The sequence below is a fragment of the Helobdella robusta genome (genome assembly GCF_000326865.2).
Source record: "Helobdella robusta unplaced genomic scaffold HELROscaffold_98, whole genome shotgun sequence".
Taxonomy (NCBI): domain Eukaryota; kingdom Metazoa; phylum Annelida; class Clitellata; order Rhynchobdellida; family Glossiphoniidae; genus Helobdella; species Helobdella robusta.
In genome coordinates, this window is record NW_008705554.1 from 204140 (window position 1) to 223338 (window position 19199).

The 19199-nt window shown below is 32.1% G+C and overlaps 4 protein-coding genes across 4 annotated transcripts in view; 1 reads left to right on the forward strand and 3 right to left on the reverse strand.

Moving 5' to 3' along the window:
- Positions 1-1522: 1522 nt before the first annotated feature.
- HELRODRAFT_91314 (hypothetical protein) lies at positions 1523-2544 on the reverse strand (the record flags this gene model as incomplete). The annotated part of the gene is made up of 3 exons (XM_009033781.1): positions 1523-1822; positions 2280-2420; positions 2479-2544. Coding segments are annotated over 3 exons (507 nt in total), but the record flags the coding sequence as incomplete, so codon positions are not given.
- Positions 2545-7919: 5375 nt separating this feature from the next.
- Positions 7920-10495, forward strand: HELRODRAFT_91316 (hypothetical protein; the record flags this gene model as incomplete). Its single annotated transcript, XM_009033782.1, has 4 exons — positions 7920-8747; positions 9045-9187; positions 9429-9864; positions 10301-10495. 4 exons carry the CDS (start codon positions 7920-7922, stop codon positions 10493-10495), a joined length of 1602 nt encoding a protein of 533 aa, XP_009032030.1.
- A 2381-nt stretch (positions 10496-12876) lies between these two features.
- HELRODRAFT_116733 (hypothetical protein) lies at positions 12877-16384 on the reverse strand (the record flags this gene model as incomplete). Its single annotated transcript, XM_009033783.1, has 5 exons — positions 12877-13590; positions 13723-13981; positions 14226-14573; positions 14820-15202; positions 15347-16384. 5 exons carry the CDS (start codon positions 16382-16384, stop codon positions 13087-13089), a joined length of 2532 nt encoding a protein of 843 aa, XP_009032031.1. The 3' UTR covers positions 12877-13086.
- A 2550-nt stretch (positions 16385-18934) lies between these two features.
- HELRODRAFT_194773 (hypothetical protein) overlaps positions 18935-19199 on the reverse strand; it is a gene marked incomplete at its 5' end in the record, with an annotated part of 4869 nt that continues 4604 nt past the window's right edge. Inside the window, one exon of the mRNA XM_009033784.1 lies at positions 18935-19139. The remainder of the gene's footprint in view (positions 19140-19199) is intronic.

Here is a 19199-nt window from a genome sequence, read left to right on the forward strand (position 1 = left end):
GTTTCTAAGTATCACTTTAAAAAACACGTTAGTTTGCAATATTGTCAACAGTGAAAATAATTGCACTAAGTTGGTCTATAAACTCGAGCTACTGATGAGTGCCAAAAGAGACGAAACGCGTCTAGCCTAAAACGAGTTGTGTGTTCAGAGAAACGAAACGCATCTTTGGTCGTGGTGAAAGATAGTGTACTCTATGTACTCATACTGGCCGACCGTATATATATATATATATATATATATATATATATATTTACAATATTCTATAAATTCTACCGAATGTTTGGCGTTAATATGTTTGTAGTTCGTTTTTACGATTTTTCTCACTAAAGTTTTTTGGTGAACGTTTAGTTTATTAAAATTCAAAATAAACTTATTTTCCGAATTCATGCTGCAAATAAGGCCATATTTCGATTCCGAACAATCAAGATAACGACATCATTTTGTATTACAGAAATCACATGTCAACTGCGTACAAAGTAGATGAAGCTATTCTTAAACATATCGTCAATAAAAATGTCACACCAACCGACCCAAATAGTAAAGTTAAACTCCGAATTTACTACAACAATAAAAAGGCGTCTCACATAATACTGAAAAACAACTGTAGCCCTAGAGATAACTGTAGAATTTATAGAATATTATATATATATATATATATATATATATATATATATATATACGGTTAATAGTGTAATTGATGTCATCTATATTGCTGATAATTTCATTGATGTCATTTTTTAATGTTAAGAATGTCACGTACTTATTACAATTTAGCATTTTGGTAATTTTTTTCTTGTGCGTGCATTTGAATAGTAAATTCTAGAATTGTTGTATATGTTATAAATACTAAAATCGTTGTCTTAGAATTTATTTAATTTCATTTCATTTGAGTGAAATGTGGTTAGCTATTCCGCTCTGAATTGTCTGGGTTTTTAATATTTTTATTCATGGCCGTGGTAGTTAGTGGAACCTGAAAATAGATCATTAGAATATTTTCACACATATTTCATCACACACACACACATACACACACGTGAACTCACGCACACACTCACGAACGCATGCACACACACAAATGTTCCCTCGATTGCAACTTGAAATGTTTTCAAATCAAATAAAATAACCATAAAATGATATTACGTTTATGTCAGGATTTTATTCAATTTTGTTCTTAATAATTTTAATTATTTTGTAAATCTTTCATTATTTCGCTATTCCAAAAGATTTTTCTATCACGTTTGACAATTTTTAAAGTTTGGTAATAGTATATATATATATATATATATATATATATTAAATATTGAGAAATATATTGAGAATATTGACCAATTGCAAAGAATTGCAATTATAAATAATTTAGAAAAAAAAATTAAAAAGAAATTAAATTGAAAATTTTAAAAAATGTATCATTTTTAAAGATTCAAAATATTTCTATAAGCGAGGAGAAACACGATGAAATAGATTTGAAAAAAAAATGCTAAGATAAAATTAAGAAAAAAATTTGTAAAATAATTATCATAACTTAAATGTTTAGTTTCATCATCATCCTGCAGTATATGACAGGAACATTTCTAGAAACTTTAAAATAATACAAAGTGGAACCATAAGCCCCATTCAGGTTTATCAAATAACAATTTCTATACCAATTTCCACCAAAAAACGCAACTGCGCAGTTTTCTGGTGATGCAAAGTCGTTATCCTTATCATATGTTGTAAACTTCATTCCATTCTGAATCATGATAGAAGGATAGTTCAGGACATTTGCGTTGTCACCGCTGTAGCCAGACACGTTCAGGGAATACATCTGAAGCTCGGAGTTGACCTAGAATGTAGAGATAATTTTTCTAGATAGCTTTTCATGATTTTTCAAGGTTTTATTACAGAAGGCCGAAAATAGCATAGCTCATGTCCCAAATGTTAATTAACTAAAAAGGGAATCTTTATAACTAGGGGTAGTAATATTTTTCATTTCAAACAAAGAAATAATAATAATTGTCTGATAAACACATGTAACACGTTCTTAGCATGAATAAAAAGAATGATGAATAAAAAAAATCATTCTTAACAACAGAAAACATTAGAAGATGAATGAGGTAACAGTCGGACAGCGCTCACCATATTAGTGTATGTATAGGTATTTATCAATTCATTCATACTAAACGGATTACTAAAATTGAAACTACAGATTTTTACGTCTAAACTAAATTAAAGTAATTTGAATATCATCAGTTAAAACTTCAATTTGAATACAACGGTCAGCATTTGACAAAGTAACAAACCTTGAAATGATCATACTCATCGGAGACCCAACCGCTAGTCATTAGAACTTCAAATCTCAACCTGTAATCAGCCGATGTCGTTAACCTGTGCATCTTCTCCAAGCCCAACCAAAAGTTTTTATCGTAAACGCCAAAACCTGACTGTTTTTGACATTTTTTGTGTAAAAAAATTACAAAGTTTGCATGCATTTTCATTTACTTTATAATCATTCCAAGGCCGATTGAAATTTTGCGATCCATCGACCCTCTGCTGAATGACAATCCATCCATTAACTGACGTGACGAGAGTGTTATTAGCGAACGTTGGAACACTCAATTGAATTGTATCGTTCACGGCACTAAAACCTTGACAAGTTCAATAATTGGAGTTGATTCCATTTAAACATGCGTTTTTTCAGCCATTTTACATAAATAAAACGTATTATTTTTTATTTACTGATGATATATTTCAATTTTTACCTTCCGGGTCAATGCAGGTAGCCAGTTGTCTTTTACCGATGATGCACATGTACTGATCAGGAGCGAGTTCCAAGGTGGGTAGTGCATTAGAGCAAGAATAAAATAGGCCGCCTTTGTAGGTGAAGGGGAAGTTGCAAAACTTACTCAGCGTCAGGTTCGTATTTCTTGCTTTATTTTGATTTATTCAATTCGTGAATTGGATTTCATTTAAAATGCTTGAAACATTCGATTTTAATGATGTTAGAGCATTTCGAAAAATGGTTTTAGTGAAATTTAATGATTAAAAAATGTAATGATATTTTTATGTATGCACACTCAGTAGCCGGATCTCCTCCTTGGTCATAAATTATTTAAATTTCCCCCGGTCGCCAACTAATTTTGGAAAATAATAATTCGGAAATTCGATTGGAAATTCACCCTTTGGCTGGAAATTCGACTTTTCAAATCGCCAACTACTTTGCTGAGACTACTTGAAATGATTGTAAAATAAAATCTAGCCTTTTGAAAAGAGCCGAAGATTGTGTAAAATAAAAATAAACTGTTGTTCCAACAACAAAATGTAACCAATGTTTTAATGAACGAATAATTTTTAGAGAAAAATAAAATCTTAATAATCTTTCAAACTTACAAATTTCTTTTCTAATTTCGACGTCCTGGAATTTTATTTTAATGATTTAACATGTAATATTGTTAGTAAAATGAAAATTTGAAAAACCGTCAAATTAAATGTTAAGCAAAATTTCAAATAATGTTTCAAATAAAATCTTTTGAATGTATAACCTCATAGGCCTGACACAAGGTAGAATTAGTAACATTTTTGTATTGAGATTCACTGCTGAAATCAAACAGATGACAATAGTTGTCCAAATTGCTTGCGTTATTAAATATATAGTTGAAGGCGTTGCAGGCTGTCTCTTTGCCACTTGAAGATACATTACGAGAACATTTTGTAGAGCATTCCAGTACGGATCGAATGTTTGATAACATTTTGTTAGGTTTGGGAAGAAAACATTTCGGATTATCCAGGTCACCTATCATTTGGTATGTTTTTTCGAATACAGAAGTGAACCTGCTGAATGTGAATGCAAAGAGAATGCACGAACATACAATGAAAACATGCTGCATTTTTTTAAATTCTCAAATTTGTAAAGTTCTTACAAATTTTGAAATTTTAATATTTGCTACGTTGATGGTGATGGTCGTTTTTCGAATATAAAATAACTCTTGAAGATTAACATTTGTATTATTATACTCATGAAAACTGAAGCGTGAAGCGTACTCTTCTTGCGTGACAGCGTGACAATTAGAGAATTTTTAATTCACGAATAAATGCAATAATTCAACTATTTTTCTGTTTTTTTTATGACAAAATTGCTATAATAATAACTAGAAAAGACTATTTTTAAGTTAGAAATTTGTATGCATTTTTAAATTTTTCATTGTCTAGACCAAGCCCAAACTTGTCGTCAGTCATCAAATTTTTCTGCCAAAACAAGACTCGTTATCACTCAATTGTAAAGAAGTAGTCATGTCAACACAATAAATTTTCCTGCTCTGACTTTTGAATGTGCACATACGTCTAGCTGCATCACTGCTTAAAACATTATTTAAGCATTTAACACTCTGAGAATCACTTTAAAAAACACGTTAGTTTGCAATATTGTCAACCGTGAAAATAATTGGTCTATAAACTCGAGCTACTGATGAGTCCCATAAGGGACGATACGCGTCTAGCCTAAAACGAGTTGTGTGTTCACAGAAACGCACCTTCGGTCGTGGTGAAAGATAGTGTACTCTATATACTCATACTGGCCGACCGTATATATATATATATATATGTATATATGTATATATATATATGTATGTTTTTACAATATTCTATAAATTCTACCGAATGTTTGGCGTTAATATGTTTGTAGTTCGTTTTTTCGATTTTTCTCACTAAAGTTTTTTGGTGAACGTTTATTAAAATTCAAAATAAACTTATTTTTCGAATTCATGCTGCAAATAAGGCTATATTTCGATTCCGAATGAATCATCATCAGTGCTCCTTGCTGTATATATAGGGAAATATTGACTTTGTCAAGACGTCAAACGTTGTGTTCACAGAAACTTGAACACAACGTCACAACTTGAACGTTTACAACGTTTACAAGTTCATCCTTGCTGTATATATAGGAAAATATTGACTTTGTCAAGATTTACAAGTTTACAAGTTTATCCTTGCTGTATATAAAGGGAAATATTGACTTTGTCAAGATGAACTTACAACGTCAAAGCAAGCAAGGAGCTTGATGATGATTCATTCGGAATCGAAATATGGCCTTATTTGCAGCATGAATTCGAAAAATAAGTTTATTTTGAATTTTAATAAACTAAAGGTTCACCAAAAAACTTTAGTGAGAAAAATCGAAAAAACGAACTACAAACATATTAACGCCAAACATTCGGTAGAATTTATAGAATATTGTAAAAATTATATTATACCAACATATATATATGTATGTATGTATGTATGTATGTATGTATGTATGTATGTATGTATGTATGTATGTATGTATGTATGTATGTATGTATGTATGTATGTATGTATGTATGTATGTATGTATGTATGTATGTATGTATGTATGTATGTATGTATGTATGTATGTATGTATGTATGTATGTATGTATGTATGTATGTATGTATGTACGAAAAATTGATTTAAATGATGTACACACATACGCCTATATGGGTAGTTACATAAATAGGGAAGGATATGCAGGCGGGAGCATAAATCCAATATTAACGTACACGGAGATGCGTTTTATGATGTTCCCTGCTGGATGGCTACTTGTAGGACGGTGGAGGTTTATCAGCATTACTGAAAGCTGTTAAACTACTACTAAGTACTACTACTACTATTACTACTACTATTACAACAACAACTACTACTACTACTACTACTTCTACTATTACTTCTACTACTATTACAACAACAACAACAACAACAACTACTACTACTACTACTACTATTACTACTACAAATACTAATACTTTTATTATTATTATTAACGCTAGCAATACTACCAATACTTCCATTATTATTCCTTTAGTTAATACTACAAAAGGTACAACTATTTATATTATCATCTTAGTAATAATAGAAGTACTGCTATAAGTATTGATAGTAAAAACAGTAGTAGTAGTAGTAGTAGTAGTAGTAGTAGTAGTAGTAGTAGTAGTAGTAGTAGTAGTAGTCTAGTAGTAGTAGAAATAGTGATGGTAGTAGTAGTATTGCAGTAATAGTAGTAACTGCAGTAGTAATAGTCGTCGTTTGGGTAGTAAAATTTGTCATTAATATTAATAAGACATATTTCATAAATCTCTTTTATCGGTTTTTTAAACAAAACGCTTCCGATATTGTTTTGCAGTTCTTTTGCAGCCTCTTTGTTTTTCTATAATTTTTTTATTTTTTATGTTTGCATTTCAAGAAAAATATTCCATGGAAGCGAGCTGGTGTTTGTTGAAAGAATCGATTGTCGTTGTTGGTGATGATGCTGTTAATGTTGTTGTTGTTTGTATAATTGATATTAAAGTTGTTATTGTTGGTTGTTTTTATATTGCTGTTTTAACAATGCTGTTGTTACAAGTTAGTTTTCCTGACATAATTACAAATAAATGCATCTCTGAAGCAAAAAAAAATCTTTTAACTATTGCATCTCCGTTTTTATCAACTGTTCTAACAATGACAGTTTCATTATTGTTGGGTCTAAATAATGTTTGTTGGGTGAACGCTATGACACAAGCAATAAAATGATAAGCAGAAAAGCCTAATTTTGGCCACACGATTAAAAATTTTGTGAATTTTTGGCCCTCACAAAACTTTCGATTAACGTTTTTGTCTGCTAGTTAATATCTTTATTAATGTAGTTGGTTTTGGTGTTTGTTACATTCCAATTTTCCATCTCAAAGTCTATGCTTCTAATTTTTCATGTCAGGTTTTTCGTTTTTTACAGTTTTTGTGGACACCTGCATGTTGATCAGTTTTTTGGAAATCATTATCTTAAGTGTTCTTATACATATACTTATTTTATAATCAAAATATTAATTAATATAGTTATTAGCTTATTACCCCTATAATATATTAATTTAATATTAGATTCTGCACATTGAATTTTAATTTAATCAGAGGCCTTTTTAATTTGATTTTAATTTAATCATAATAATAAAATTATTGCATTCTATTCTTGAAAGTAACTTTTCCCACCCACCAACTATATTCGTTCTATTAAATTTTACCCAACTAGCCATTACCGTGTTTATCCACTCATTCATAAAAATTTCCACCATTTTTTATCCTTAAATTGATAAGTAAACAAAAACTGAAAAACCCACATTGTTCTTTGTCATCGTTGTTGCTAGTCTCAAAAACATTTTCCACTCTGTTGGGAAATGAATTCATCGAAGAAATATTGTGATTATGACCCAACATAATAGCCAAATTTTTAGACTAGGCCCTACACTACTACATTTAACACTGCTTGCCTAAACTAAACCCTAACTAAATAAATAATAAAAATGACTAAACATACAACTTGTAATTTATAAATATTGTAATTAATTATTCAATAATTAGCGTTGCTCGCTAAGATGTTTTGTAAAAGTACCATGGTAGGTGTATTACTGACGATGCCATAAAATGAAATTATCAAAAAAACTAATGTAATTCTAATAACAGTATAAAACACCAACTTTAACAGGAATTTTTTAATTTATTTGTCATTAACTGGAAAATTTGACTATTCATAATAAGCAAAGTATTTGTGATTATGAATCATTATTTACAACTGAACTAGTTACTAGATAAGATGCTGTAACAGATTTAAAAACAAAAAAAATAAAAGTAGCATTTAATATTAATTACATTAATAATTAATCTTCTTACTTAATCTTTAATATTTAAGAACAACTTTTTAATATTATAATTTTAAAAATATTTGTTTTATTTTATTTGTGTAAAAAAATTTATAAGTGAAAAAAGTCACTCATCTACAAATTTACATTCTAATCTAAACCTAAAGTTTCAACAAAAGCTTTTAGAAGTTTAAACATTTTTGAGTTGAAGCGTTTAAGCACTGAAATAACAACAGCAATCTTTAGACAACATGTTAAATGATGACACTTTCAGACCAGGTTCGATGGCTTCCATGCCAAACACTCAAGTCGAGATTGCCGTCTCAGCTCGAAACCTCTTAGACATGGATATAACATCAAAGTCAGATCCTCTCTGTGTCCTCTTCATGAAGCAGTTGGCTTCAACTGAGTACAGAGAGATAGGTAGGACTGAAGTTATATGGAACACTTTGAATCCAGATTTTGTTAAAAAATTTGTCTTGGATTATTTCTTTGAAGAATCACAGAAACTCAAATTTGAACTCTATGATGTTGACTCAATGAGTACAGATCTTTCTAAACATGATTTCTTGGGTAGAATGGAATGTACATTAGCTGAAATTGTATCTTCAAACAAGCTGTCAAAAGAGTTGACTGGCATCAAAGGAAAAAATTGTGGCACTATAATTCTATCTGCTGAAGAACTGAATGCAAGCAGGGATGAAATAAAACTTCAGTTCTGTGCTGTCAAACTTGATCGTAAAGACTTTTTTGGCAAATCGGATCCATTTTTAGTGATCAGCCGAGTGAACGAGGATCAAACGTACACAGTAGTTCACAAAACAGAAGTCATCAAACAAACATTGAAGCCAACATGGCAGCCATTTGTATTGCCTTTAAGAACCTTGTGTAACTGTGACAGCTATCGTGCACTAAAAATAGAATGTTTTGATTGGAATCGTAATGGTTCACATGCTCTCATTGGTCAGTTCAGTACATCAGTGAATGAACTGTCAAAAGGTCTTGGGCCTTCCAACGAATACGAATGCATCAACCCAACACTGCAAGCCAAGAAGGGCAAACGATACAAAAATTCAGGGATTGTCAAGCTGATCATGTGTGAAATCCAACAAGTTAGTATTTTAATTTTTCATGTCAATTTTCAATATCTCATTAAACATTAAAGTAATATAAGGTGAAGATTTTGATGAATTACCCTGAATCAGTTATCATTGTTTGCCAATAATTTTGTAAGTGTATTAAAGGCAATTTATATGTCTATTGCGTTGTTAGATGACTTCTGTTTTTTAAATTACGCTGTGTTTGTGATTGTGCCTGTGTTTTAATTTCATTCATACAATTCATTCATTCATACAATTCATTGAAATGTTATTTGGGTAAGTAAAGGAAAAGGAAATAATTATTTTCAGGTGCCAACATTTCTTGACTACATCAAATCAGGGGTACAGGTTCACTGCACAATTGCTGTCGACCTCACTGCCTCCAATGGCGACCCGAGATCTCCCTCCTCCCTTCATTATCTTGATTCACACAATCCTAACCTTTATGCCAGGTCTGCTGTTGTTGTTTTAAATTATTTTTCTCTTTTAATTAAATAATGTTCAAACAAATTAGATGTGATAAATAAATTTAATAATAACTTTAACAAGGTATCCTAATAAAATTAGAACAATATGTTTAATGCATTTGATTAGTGATTAAAAAAACATTTGAAAAATACTAAATGTAAAGAACTTCTAAAAGACAATCACTTAATATACAATTATATACAAATAGTTTTAATAAACATCCAGAGCTCTTCGGTCAGTTGGTGAGATCATCCAAGATTACAGCACAGACAAACTTTTCCCTGCATTGGGATTTGGGGCAAAAATCCCACCAGATGGCAGGGTGTCTCACGAAATTTTTCTGAATGGTGACTCCACAAATCCGTACTGCATTGGGGTAGATGGGGTGCTGACAGCATACTACCAAACACTGTCCAGGGTGCAGCTCTATGGGCCCACAAACTTTGCTCCTGTTATCAATTACGTTGCTAACGTTGCTTCAAAATGGAGGAAGGAGGGAAAACATTACTTCATCCTGCTGATCCTGACAGACGGCATCATCACCGATATGCCACAAACCACGGAGGCCATTGTGAGGGCTTCAAGTCTGCCACTTTCCATTATTATTGTTGGGATTGGAAATGCTGATTTTGAGGCTATGAATATTTTGGACGGCGATGAGGTTTGTAATTCAGTGAGATTGCATTTATCTTAGTTTTTGTCATGATTTCTTCTTTTAGTTGCTCTTGAACTGAAAGTTGTTTTAAAACAAGAAACTTCAACTCATAATTTAATTTATATTATTTTCAATTCCAAACTTTCCGGTCATTTCACATATGATTCAAATGTTTTTAACCATCCACCTCAATTCATGGTACATGTCTGACCAATAAGCGGGGTTGCGTGATACTGAGGCGAGTGACAGATGTGGATGGCGTCGAGGGGTATTTCGGTTTCATCATAGGTAGCCAAACGGCAACCCCCGATTTCGGGGAAAATGCCGTCTAAACGTGTGTTGTTGTTGTTGTATGTCTGACCAAAAATACACAAAAAAAAATCTATCAACGTGACAAAACATAAAATGACACAATATAATGTCTTAAAATTCATTAATCTAGGTTCGCCTCTCGTACAATGGCAAGATGGCCGACAGGGATATTGTTCAATTTGTACCATTCAGGGAATTCATTGGAGGTTGTTATGGGGATGACCTTGGAAGGTCACAGGCCATGCTAGCTAAGGAGGTCTTGGCTGAAATTCCTGATCAATTTTTGTCTTACATGAAAAGGAATGTTGTTAAGCTGAAGTTCTGAGCATATTTTTTCATTTCTTAGTTTGTTTTTGTTCGTATGCTTGTTAGTTTGTATGCTTGTTTGTTTGTTCATTTCAGATTTTGCTGAATGTTTTGCTAAATTTTATTTTGTATTTTTCATAATTTTTATTATGAATGTTAAGATATCTTAAGTTGATTTTGTTTTCTTTTTTTAAATTTTGATTGTCATTTAAAAGTTATGAACACCTTTTCGTTCCACTGATTGATGTTAACCCTGGAGTTGTCTTATTGTTACCTCTTTACACACGCCATTGCAAACAAGAGCAACATCGACCTCACAATCTCATTATATTTCAGAGAGGCAAACTCTAAATAAGATATTAAGTTGATATTTATTGCAGGTAGCTAACTGTGCAATAACGTAAATGCTTCCATATAGTCCTATATTAAAATTCCATGGTGTCACTTTTTATCATTATCATTTTTGTCTTTTTCGGATCATTTAGAATTAAAAAATGATTGTTTATGTATATATATATATATATATATATATATATATATATATATATATATATATATATATATATATATATATGGGATTTTAATTATTTGCTAAATTTACTGAACAATTTTTTCATCTACCCAAAACTGCAGTTTACATGTACATAAAAAACGTATTTATTACAAATATATAAAATATATCAATATATGTATATTCTCTCTATATATATATAAATATATGTGTGTGTGTGTGTGTGTGCTATTTTTTTTAATGTGAGTGACAATTTCATAGTAAATAATATTTGTGAAGTTTGTATTATATGTGTACATAAGGTGAAAATAAGCAACCAAAGGTGCAGCGTTATTGTGAACACCTAACTCGTTTTAGGATAGACGCGCTTCGCTCCTTTTAGGACTAATCAGTAACCTGAGTTAAAACAATGTATTTTCTGAAATACCAGGAAAAAAAACATAGTTTACAACATTAACTACTGAGATAATAAATGTGCTAAGTTGATGTTTAACTAGTACTATTGATGAGCCTCAATAGGGACGAAACGCATCTGGCCTAAAACGAGTTAGGTGTTCCCGTAAACGCACCTCTGATCTTGGTATACATTATGTACTTTTATTGGCCGACGGTATCTGTATGTCGACTATTTTCACCCTTATTTTTACTCACTTTTTTGATATAAATATACACGCACATATATATATATATATATATAATATATACATGCATCTAACAAAACTGCAGTTTACATGTTCATGGCATACAATTGTATCTATGACAGTCTTAACCATTTTATATATTATTTTTTTACTAGAATTTTTTGAAAATTATTCTATTTATTGAAAATAAAATTATTATCCAAGTTCATCATTTTAATTTAATAAAATTTGTAGCATGATGAATTTGGATATCAACGATTTTACTAAATTTTCATGAACTTGGATAATAATTCTATTTTCAATAAAGTGTACAATTTCCTGAGAATTCTAGTAAAGAAAATTGAAATGACAAACTTTGAACTGATTATTGCCAACAATTCGGTAGAATTCCTACAATACTATATATATATATATATGTGTGTGTGTGTGTGTATTTCAGTTGAAATAAGTTCCTCTTGTTAACGTATAATAGTGTTTGTCTGTGCTGCCTACAAACTTTTTTTCTCATTATTACACGTTACGAATATCAGTATTTTCATCACGGTTGTCCATATGTATTTTTCCATTTGTTTAGTGATTTATTGTACATTCTATACTTGGTTTTCATCAAAAAAATTGTATTCTTTTATTGAGAAACATGGCTGAATTTACCTTCATTCCTCTTTGCTGTAGTCACGTCATCATTATCGTTATCATATCAAATATCATCACAGCATCATGGCATTCATCATCTTAAATACTGTCACAACTACCATCATTATCATCTAGGGCATTATATCATTATGATTAGCTCTCCCCCTCTCTCTCACGTTTTCAATGAATTTTTAAATCCGGCGTTCTTATTTTTATTGACTATCTATCAACGAATTAAAATATAAATCAATTTTCAGGCATTCGCAATACGAGCTTTTAACTGGTACAGTCCAAAAAACAAAATTTATGAGATTCTTTTTTTGTCTAACTAAGTAGTATAAGTATGAATAAATAAATTATTATGAAAAATTGTTAAAAATTAAACAAATTAATATAAAAATATAAATTGAATAAATTAAAAAAAACAACAAAACTATAAATAAAACCCAATGGAACACTGTTAAAAGTTGATAGATGACAGCACAGCATGACGTTAAAATTAAAACTTGGATATGAAAAACTGTTAGCATTCAAAAATGATAAAACCTTTTTATCTTGAGATAAAGAGGCAACTCAATCATGATAAAAATTAGGTGGAAGCAAGTTTCACAATGTAGCACAGAGAAATGAGACATTTAAAAACGAGTGACACAAATAAATAAGATATGCACACACAAAATATAAATTTAAAAAAAATTCGCTTCATTGAACGTAGAAAAAAAAGCAAAAACATTGCAATATTTCGATTCATACTTCTCATGATATCTTGGTTCTTCATGGCATCCACACTTGAGTGTTTCTAGGTCAGGGCCGCAGTCAACTATGTCACCTCTTTCCTTCATTCACCTTTTCATTTTTTCCCTTCTTCATCAAACTCTGTATTTTCTGCCTAATAATAACTAAATGCCTCTTTATGTAATCTTCAGACGGCGCTAAGCTTAGCACTTTCACTAAACATTTTTCAGCTTTTAAGAGATCACCTCTTTCTGAGTGGACAACGCATAAATTATGCAAAGCCTGGATGTTGTTAGGGTCCTGTTGTAAAATCTTCTCGAAACATGTTTGTGCCCTGTTGAGATCTTTCAAATGAGTTATGCTGATATCGCCCAATAAGATTAAGCCGTTCGTGTGGCTCGGGTAGTGCTGCAACAACTGCTCCAACACTGGAACTGCCTCCAAATGCATCTTCATATCATTGGCCAATAGGAGAGCAAGGTTGAAAAGGGCAGATCTGAATGACGGCATCAACTGGATGGCCCTCTTAAAGGACGATCTGGCATCATTGTATCTCAATGCATCAGTGTACAACATTCCCAAATTAAAATGAACCTGAAAAAATTAATATTGTTTTGTAACAAGAATAAATTGATGATAGAATATCATTTAAATGTAAATTAATCAATACTTCATAAGCAAGAAATAAATGTATGAATGCATTGTCCAGAAAAAATAACTTATAACTTTTTCATCAGAAGGATCAATCTCTTTCAATCTCAACAATCTTTCCTCAGCCTTTGACCTAAGTGTTGGATCGTTGATACCTTGCAGCATGATTGCTGAGTTGAGAAGACTCTGCTTGTGGTCAGGATCATAAAGAAGTGCACGATCAAAGTAGGAGTATGCCTCATCTGTTTGGTTCATCTCGATGGAAACCACTCCTAGATTGTAGTAGAGGTCAGGGTTGTTTGGCTCATGTTTCAGAGCTTCTACATATTGAGACCTGTGTGTTGATTTGATATGTGCTTGCGTTCAGTTGATTCCCATTCATCTTTAATGCTAATTATATTAAGGATTAAAAGCATCATTTATCAATGCTGAGTTAGAAAAAAAAAACAAATAAATGGATTGCATTTAAACAGAAAAAAGCTCATTTTTGCACAAATATGAAATATTTTAAATGATTCTTTGAATTAAAGAATTTTTCCAAGGATCACCATTTATGCAATGAAAATAAAAAAACTCACCTTGCCTCATCAACTCTACCCAATCTCATCAGCACATCACCACGATTGATGTAAGCCTGAACAAAGTCGTTCCTCATTGAGATGGCCGTTTTGAGGAGCACATCGACTTCGTTCAGTCTGGAGACATTCTTAATCAACAAGTTGCCCAAATTGATGAAGACATTTAAATGACTGGGAGCCAGTCTGGTCATGTAGCTCTGCCCTGGTTTGACAGGAGGCAGGAGGGCGAGGGCTTTCCTGTAGCTGATTTCTGCTTCATCATCCTTCTTGAGGGTTGTGTAGGTCCTGCCGACATTTATGTGGGCCCCGATGTCATCTGGTTGGATTTCTGCAGCCTTCAAGAAGAATCTTCCATGTGGTGAGGGGAATAGACATTACTCAAGTAAATAGAATGATTCAATTTTAGTTGAAATTAAGTATTTGAAATGATCGCAAAATCAAAATGTTCATTTAAATGAACAAAATTGAGAACATTCATTTGAATGAAACCCTCATTATTGACACATCTCACTGCAACTACTTCTAATACCATCATTACCAGCATCAACACCACTACACAATATAAATACCACAATCCCATCAACTAAAGCATACTTCAGTGCCTCTTCAAATTTCTTTTCATTCTCCAATGCATGTCCAACGTTGTTGAAGAGTTTGGCATTGGCCTGGTTGATCCTCACTCCCGACATGAACAGGGAGTATTCATCCTTCCAATCCTCATTGCGCACGTACGTCCTCACAGAAAATAAGATGACGATGCATGTGAAGATTATCTTCAATATTGCAGAAGTGTGTGGAATTTTGTTTTTGAAGTGTTTCGACAGAGTATCGAACCCAGACACAGCCAAATAGCAGAATCCAATGCTTGGCATGTATAGGATGCGCTCCGCAACAACGAATCCGACTGGGAAAAAGAGATTGGAAGCTGGAATGAATGGAAACACCAACAATGATAAAAACAGAACATTGTAAGAAGTCTTAACATCCAATGATGTTGTTTTTTGTAATGGCAATGATGATAATGATGTTGTAGCTGCTGCTGATTTTTTAGATGTTGACATTTTCAGTGTTTTTGAATTGGATTTTGAAGATTTGGCCACTGGTTTTTCATACACAACGACCTCATCGGTTCTATAAAAACACCAAATTAAAATTGCAAACCCACAGTAAAAGGCCAGGGTAGCTAAATTTCTTAAGTCACTAAATGACTCAATAATTGGAATGGTGCCCATTGTCCAATCACAACAGAGCCATGATGGATAGATGAGAAGCCACATATTGATTGGCAGCATGTAGTTGTGGGTCAGAAACCTCTGTGGTTGATCAGCAGCAGCACCTGGATTGTCGAATTTAGTGAAAACAGGCAACTGAGCCCCCATCACTTTGATCCTTGCATAGAGCAGCAAACATGTAGCACCAACTAGGAAACCACATCGACACAATGTATTAAGAAACCAGGGTGGCAGTTTTTTGAAATTAAATGTGAGAACATTGTTAATGACAGTGACAATTTCTTTCAAATTTAATTTACGAATGATGACCAATTCATGAACACAGCACACGGCCACAACAGTAATACCTTGTTCTTTACTTAGTGTTGCCATAGCTACCAGAATAATACTGCAGAGTAGTTTGACATAGGATTGCACAAGTTCATTCCTTCTATTACTTTCTGCACTGCTGTGGAACAATTTAAGAACAAGGAAAAAAAAGATGGAGGAGAGCAGCTCTGCCCTACCCACAACACCAGTCACTGCTTCAACATGAACTGGGTGAACAGCAAATAAAATGGAGGCCATAAAACTGCTAACAACCTCCATGTTCAAACTCAAACCAAAGTAAAACATCTGCAAGGAAACCACGGCGTGCAGTACCACATTCACCAAATGGTACCCAAATGGTTCCAGGCCCCCAAAAAGATAATTCAATCTGAATGTAAAAACACAGAGCGGTCTGTAAGATTTGTGGCTCCGGTCTTTATCCATGGGAGTGCCCCAAAAGTCATTTTGCAGTAAATTAATTAATGGCGTAGACGGTCTGAGGTCTTTGTTGTCGCGAACCGCCGACACGTCGTCGAAAACGAAACCACATTTGAGACTGTTATGGTAACAGGCGGCCAGGACGCAGATTATTATTAGCGCATAATGATAGCGTTGCATTTTAATTTTAATCATTCATCCCCAGAAAAATTTATTTGATTTTAAAATTTAAAACAATTTTAAGTTTAACCAAACTTTACATTAGCGCCCTAACCAGTGCAAGCAAAATTTTAGAATATGACGTAGATAGGCGTCAAAGGGAATTGAGGCACTAATGTAAAGTTTTGCATTCATGGGGCTTTTAATAAATCATCCATTAAAAAGAGCACTTGTCCCGCGAGCGATAACTCGTTACATGTCATTTGTTGTCCATAGATTAAGAACCATTAACAAAGCTGGACTGGGCTGAAAACGCGAGCAGTAAACTTCATTTATGGTAAACTTGAATCATAATATACTTTATACTTGCCTTCGAATTCAACCTCACACATTTTTAGAGTCTGGTCTCACTTTAGTTTCCATGAACTAAACTCATTTTCATTAAACTCATCAAGTTTTACAATTTTTACATTTTTATAGTTTATTTATAAATATTTATTCACTTTTGAAAAAATCATTTATTTCAATAATTTTAAAATTAAATTATTTTACGCATTTGCATAATATTTATGCATGTTTAGTATTTTTTTGGTGCACGAACTGATTTGAGCTCGTCGAGCTTGAGAGACCACCCTTAATGGAATATCGAAAAGGCAGATGATGCTCAGCTTTTTAGTACTCCATCTACTTTTGAATGCATTCACTAAATTAGCTTCAACTAGATGATCAGGTTGTTTTTCATGTTTTCATGCTCAAATAACTTTTTTGCTAATGTACTTCTAAGCATGTGTAGAAATGTTTTTGGGTTTACTTGATTTTGATTCCGATGAGATTATTTCAGTTGTTTCATTTTCTTTCTTTTTTTCTGTTGCTCAGTGAGATATTTAGCTATTCTATCTCTCCCTTTTTGATTTCAGTCATCTAACCACACCAGCCCTTCAAATAAACTATCCAACTTATCATCATCTAACAAACCTACTCTCATCGATTCCGTGAAAAAATACAACCACATGTCAAATCTATCCATCCTATGTAGATAATATATAATAACAGTCAAAAGCTTATAATCATGTTCTTATTGATTCAGCTTAATTTCGTTGTTTACCATGAAACAGAGATTGTCATCAGAGGCAAATTTAACAATGTTCATAGGCTGTAGTCCATCCAAATAGTGGCCCTGCATCAACTCGTAAAAGTGTGCAACTATGAATTTTTTCACTGTTTGGATAATGCGTTGATCATGGTGATTGATATGTTCAATGTTGACGTGCGTCTGTCGATAACTCTTGGCCCTGCAAAACTGGAAAACATTCGTTGCTACTATAACAGGTGAATCTAGACAACTTTGACGGGAGGGACCAAAACTAGATTACAACATTGACAAATTGATTGTTAATGTAGATGCAACAGAAGTGTATCAAAGAGTGGATGTGTTGAAAAAATTAATACAATGTTACATTCCTGCCAAATTGTGTAAAAAAGAAATGGCGACCCTTTCTAGGCTTATCAAACAAATTTTTGTCAAAAAGTTTATAATGTAGAAATAAATATTTATTGGGAGACTCAACATATATGATCATATATTTTGATAGCTGAAAAACAATAGCTCCACCAGGCCACTCTCAATCCGCTATTGGCCATTTAAAGTATTTCGATCAAAAAAGTGACCCAAGTTTTGACGTATTACATTAAACAACTCTAAAATTATATAATGTATTTTGTGTTGCCCTTGCTTATAAATTCTTGAAAATTATCTAAAATATTTTTTAACTTAATTATACCACAATTAATTCGACCAAAACAATATAATATAGTCAAACTTCCGAACAACGAACGATTCAAGGAAGACAATTCGCTATATAAAAATTTCATTATATAAAATTTGTTCGGGGAAAAATTCTGTATTGCATCTAAGATGTTTATATGCGTCAGCCAGCAAATTTGCATTGAATAACTTGAATGTATAGGTATTATTAATGATTTAAATTTTTTCGGTATAAAATGAAATAATAAGATTAAACTAATGTGAAAGTGATTCACTTCACCAAGAGCATTTCTTAAGTCGAGTAAGCAACGATGATAGTTCACTGGCTTTTTCATCTGTTGAGCGATGAGGAGCGCTGTTGAACATCGCGGAAATAGCGCTTTATAAGCTAATTGATTGATTGATTGATTGATTGATTGATTGATTGATTGATTGATTGGCATCTTTAGGCATGTGTGTTAACATGTGTGTATGTTTTGCTAAGCCGTCGACTTTTGGGTAAAACCCTTTATGGATGCTGGTGTTGATAAATTAATTCATTTTATTGAAAAAATTGGTAGACTATTTTTTTTATAAATGAAAGTAAAACATTGTAGAGGATGGGTTGTAAGGTCAGAAAATGTTCAAATGCAAGTTGGCACAGGTTGTCGTTTTTAGAACGAGCTCAATCAAAACAACAACATAATGGGACATTTAATACTTTGGGATGGTGTCTTCTAGTTTTGATTTCAATGTATGTGTATATAAATAAATAAGTATATATATTTTTGCTTCCTTTTGCACAGTTTATTGAAACTAGGCATAAATTAAAAAAAATTGTATTGACAGTGGCTACATAACAAATAGTTCACATTTGTAAATTAATTACAACAAAGTCAAAACAACAACAAAAAACAAAAACTTTATCATAAAAGCAGGCAATTCTTGACCAAACAAAATTTACCATAATAAGAAGTTATGAAAAAAAAAGAAAAAGTATAAAAATGAACTGGTAAGGCACTTATATTATATATATATATATATATATATATATATTTTTACAATATTCTATAAATTCTACCGAATGTTTGT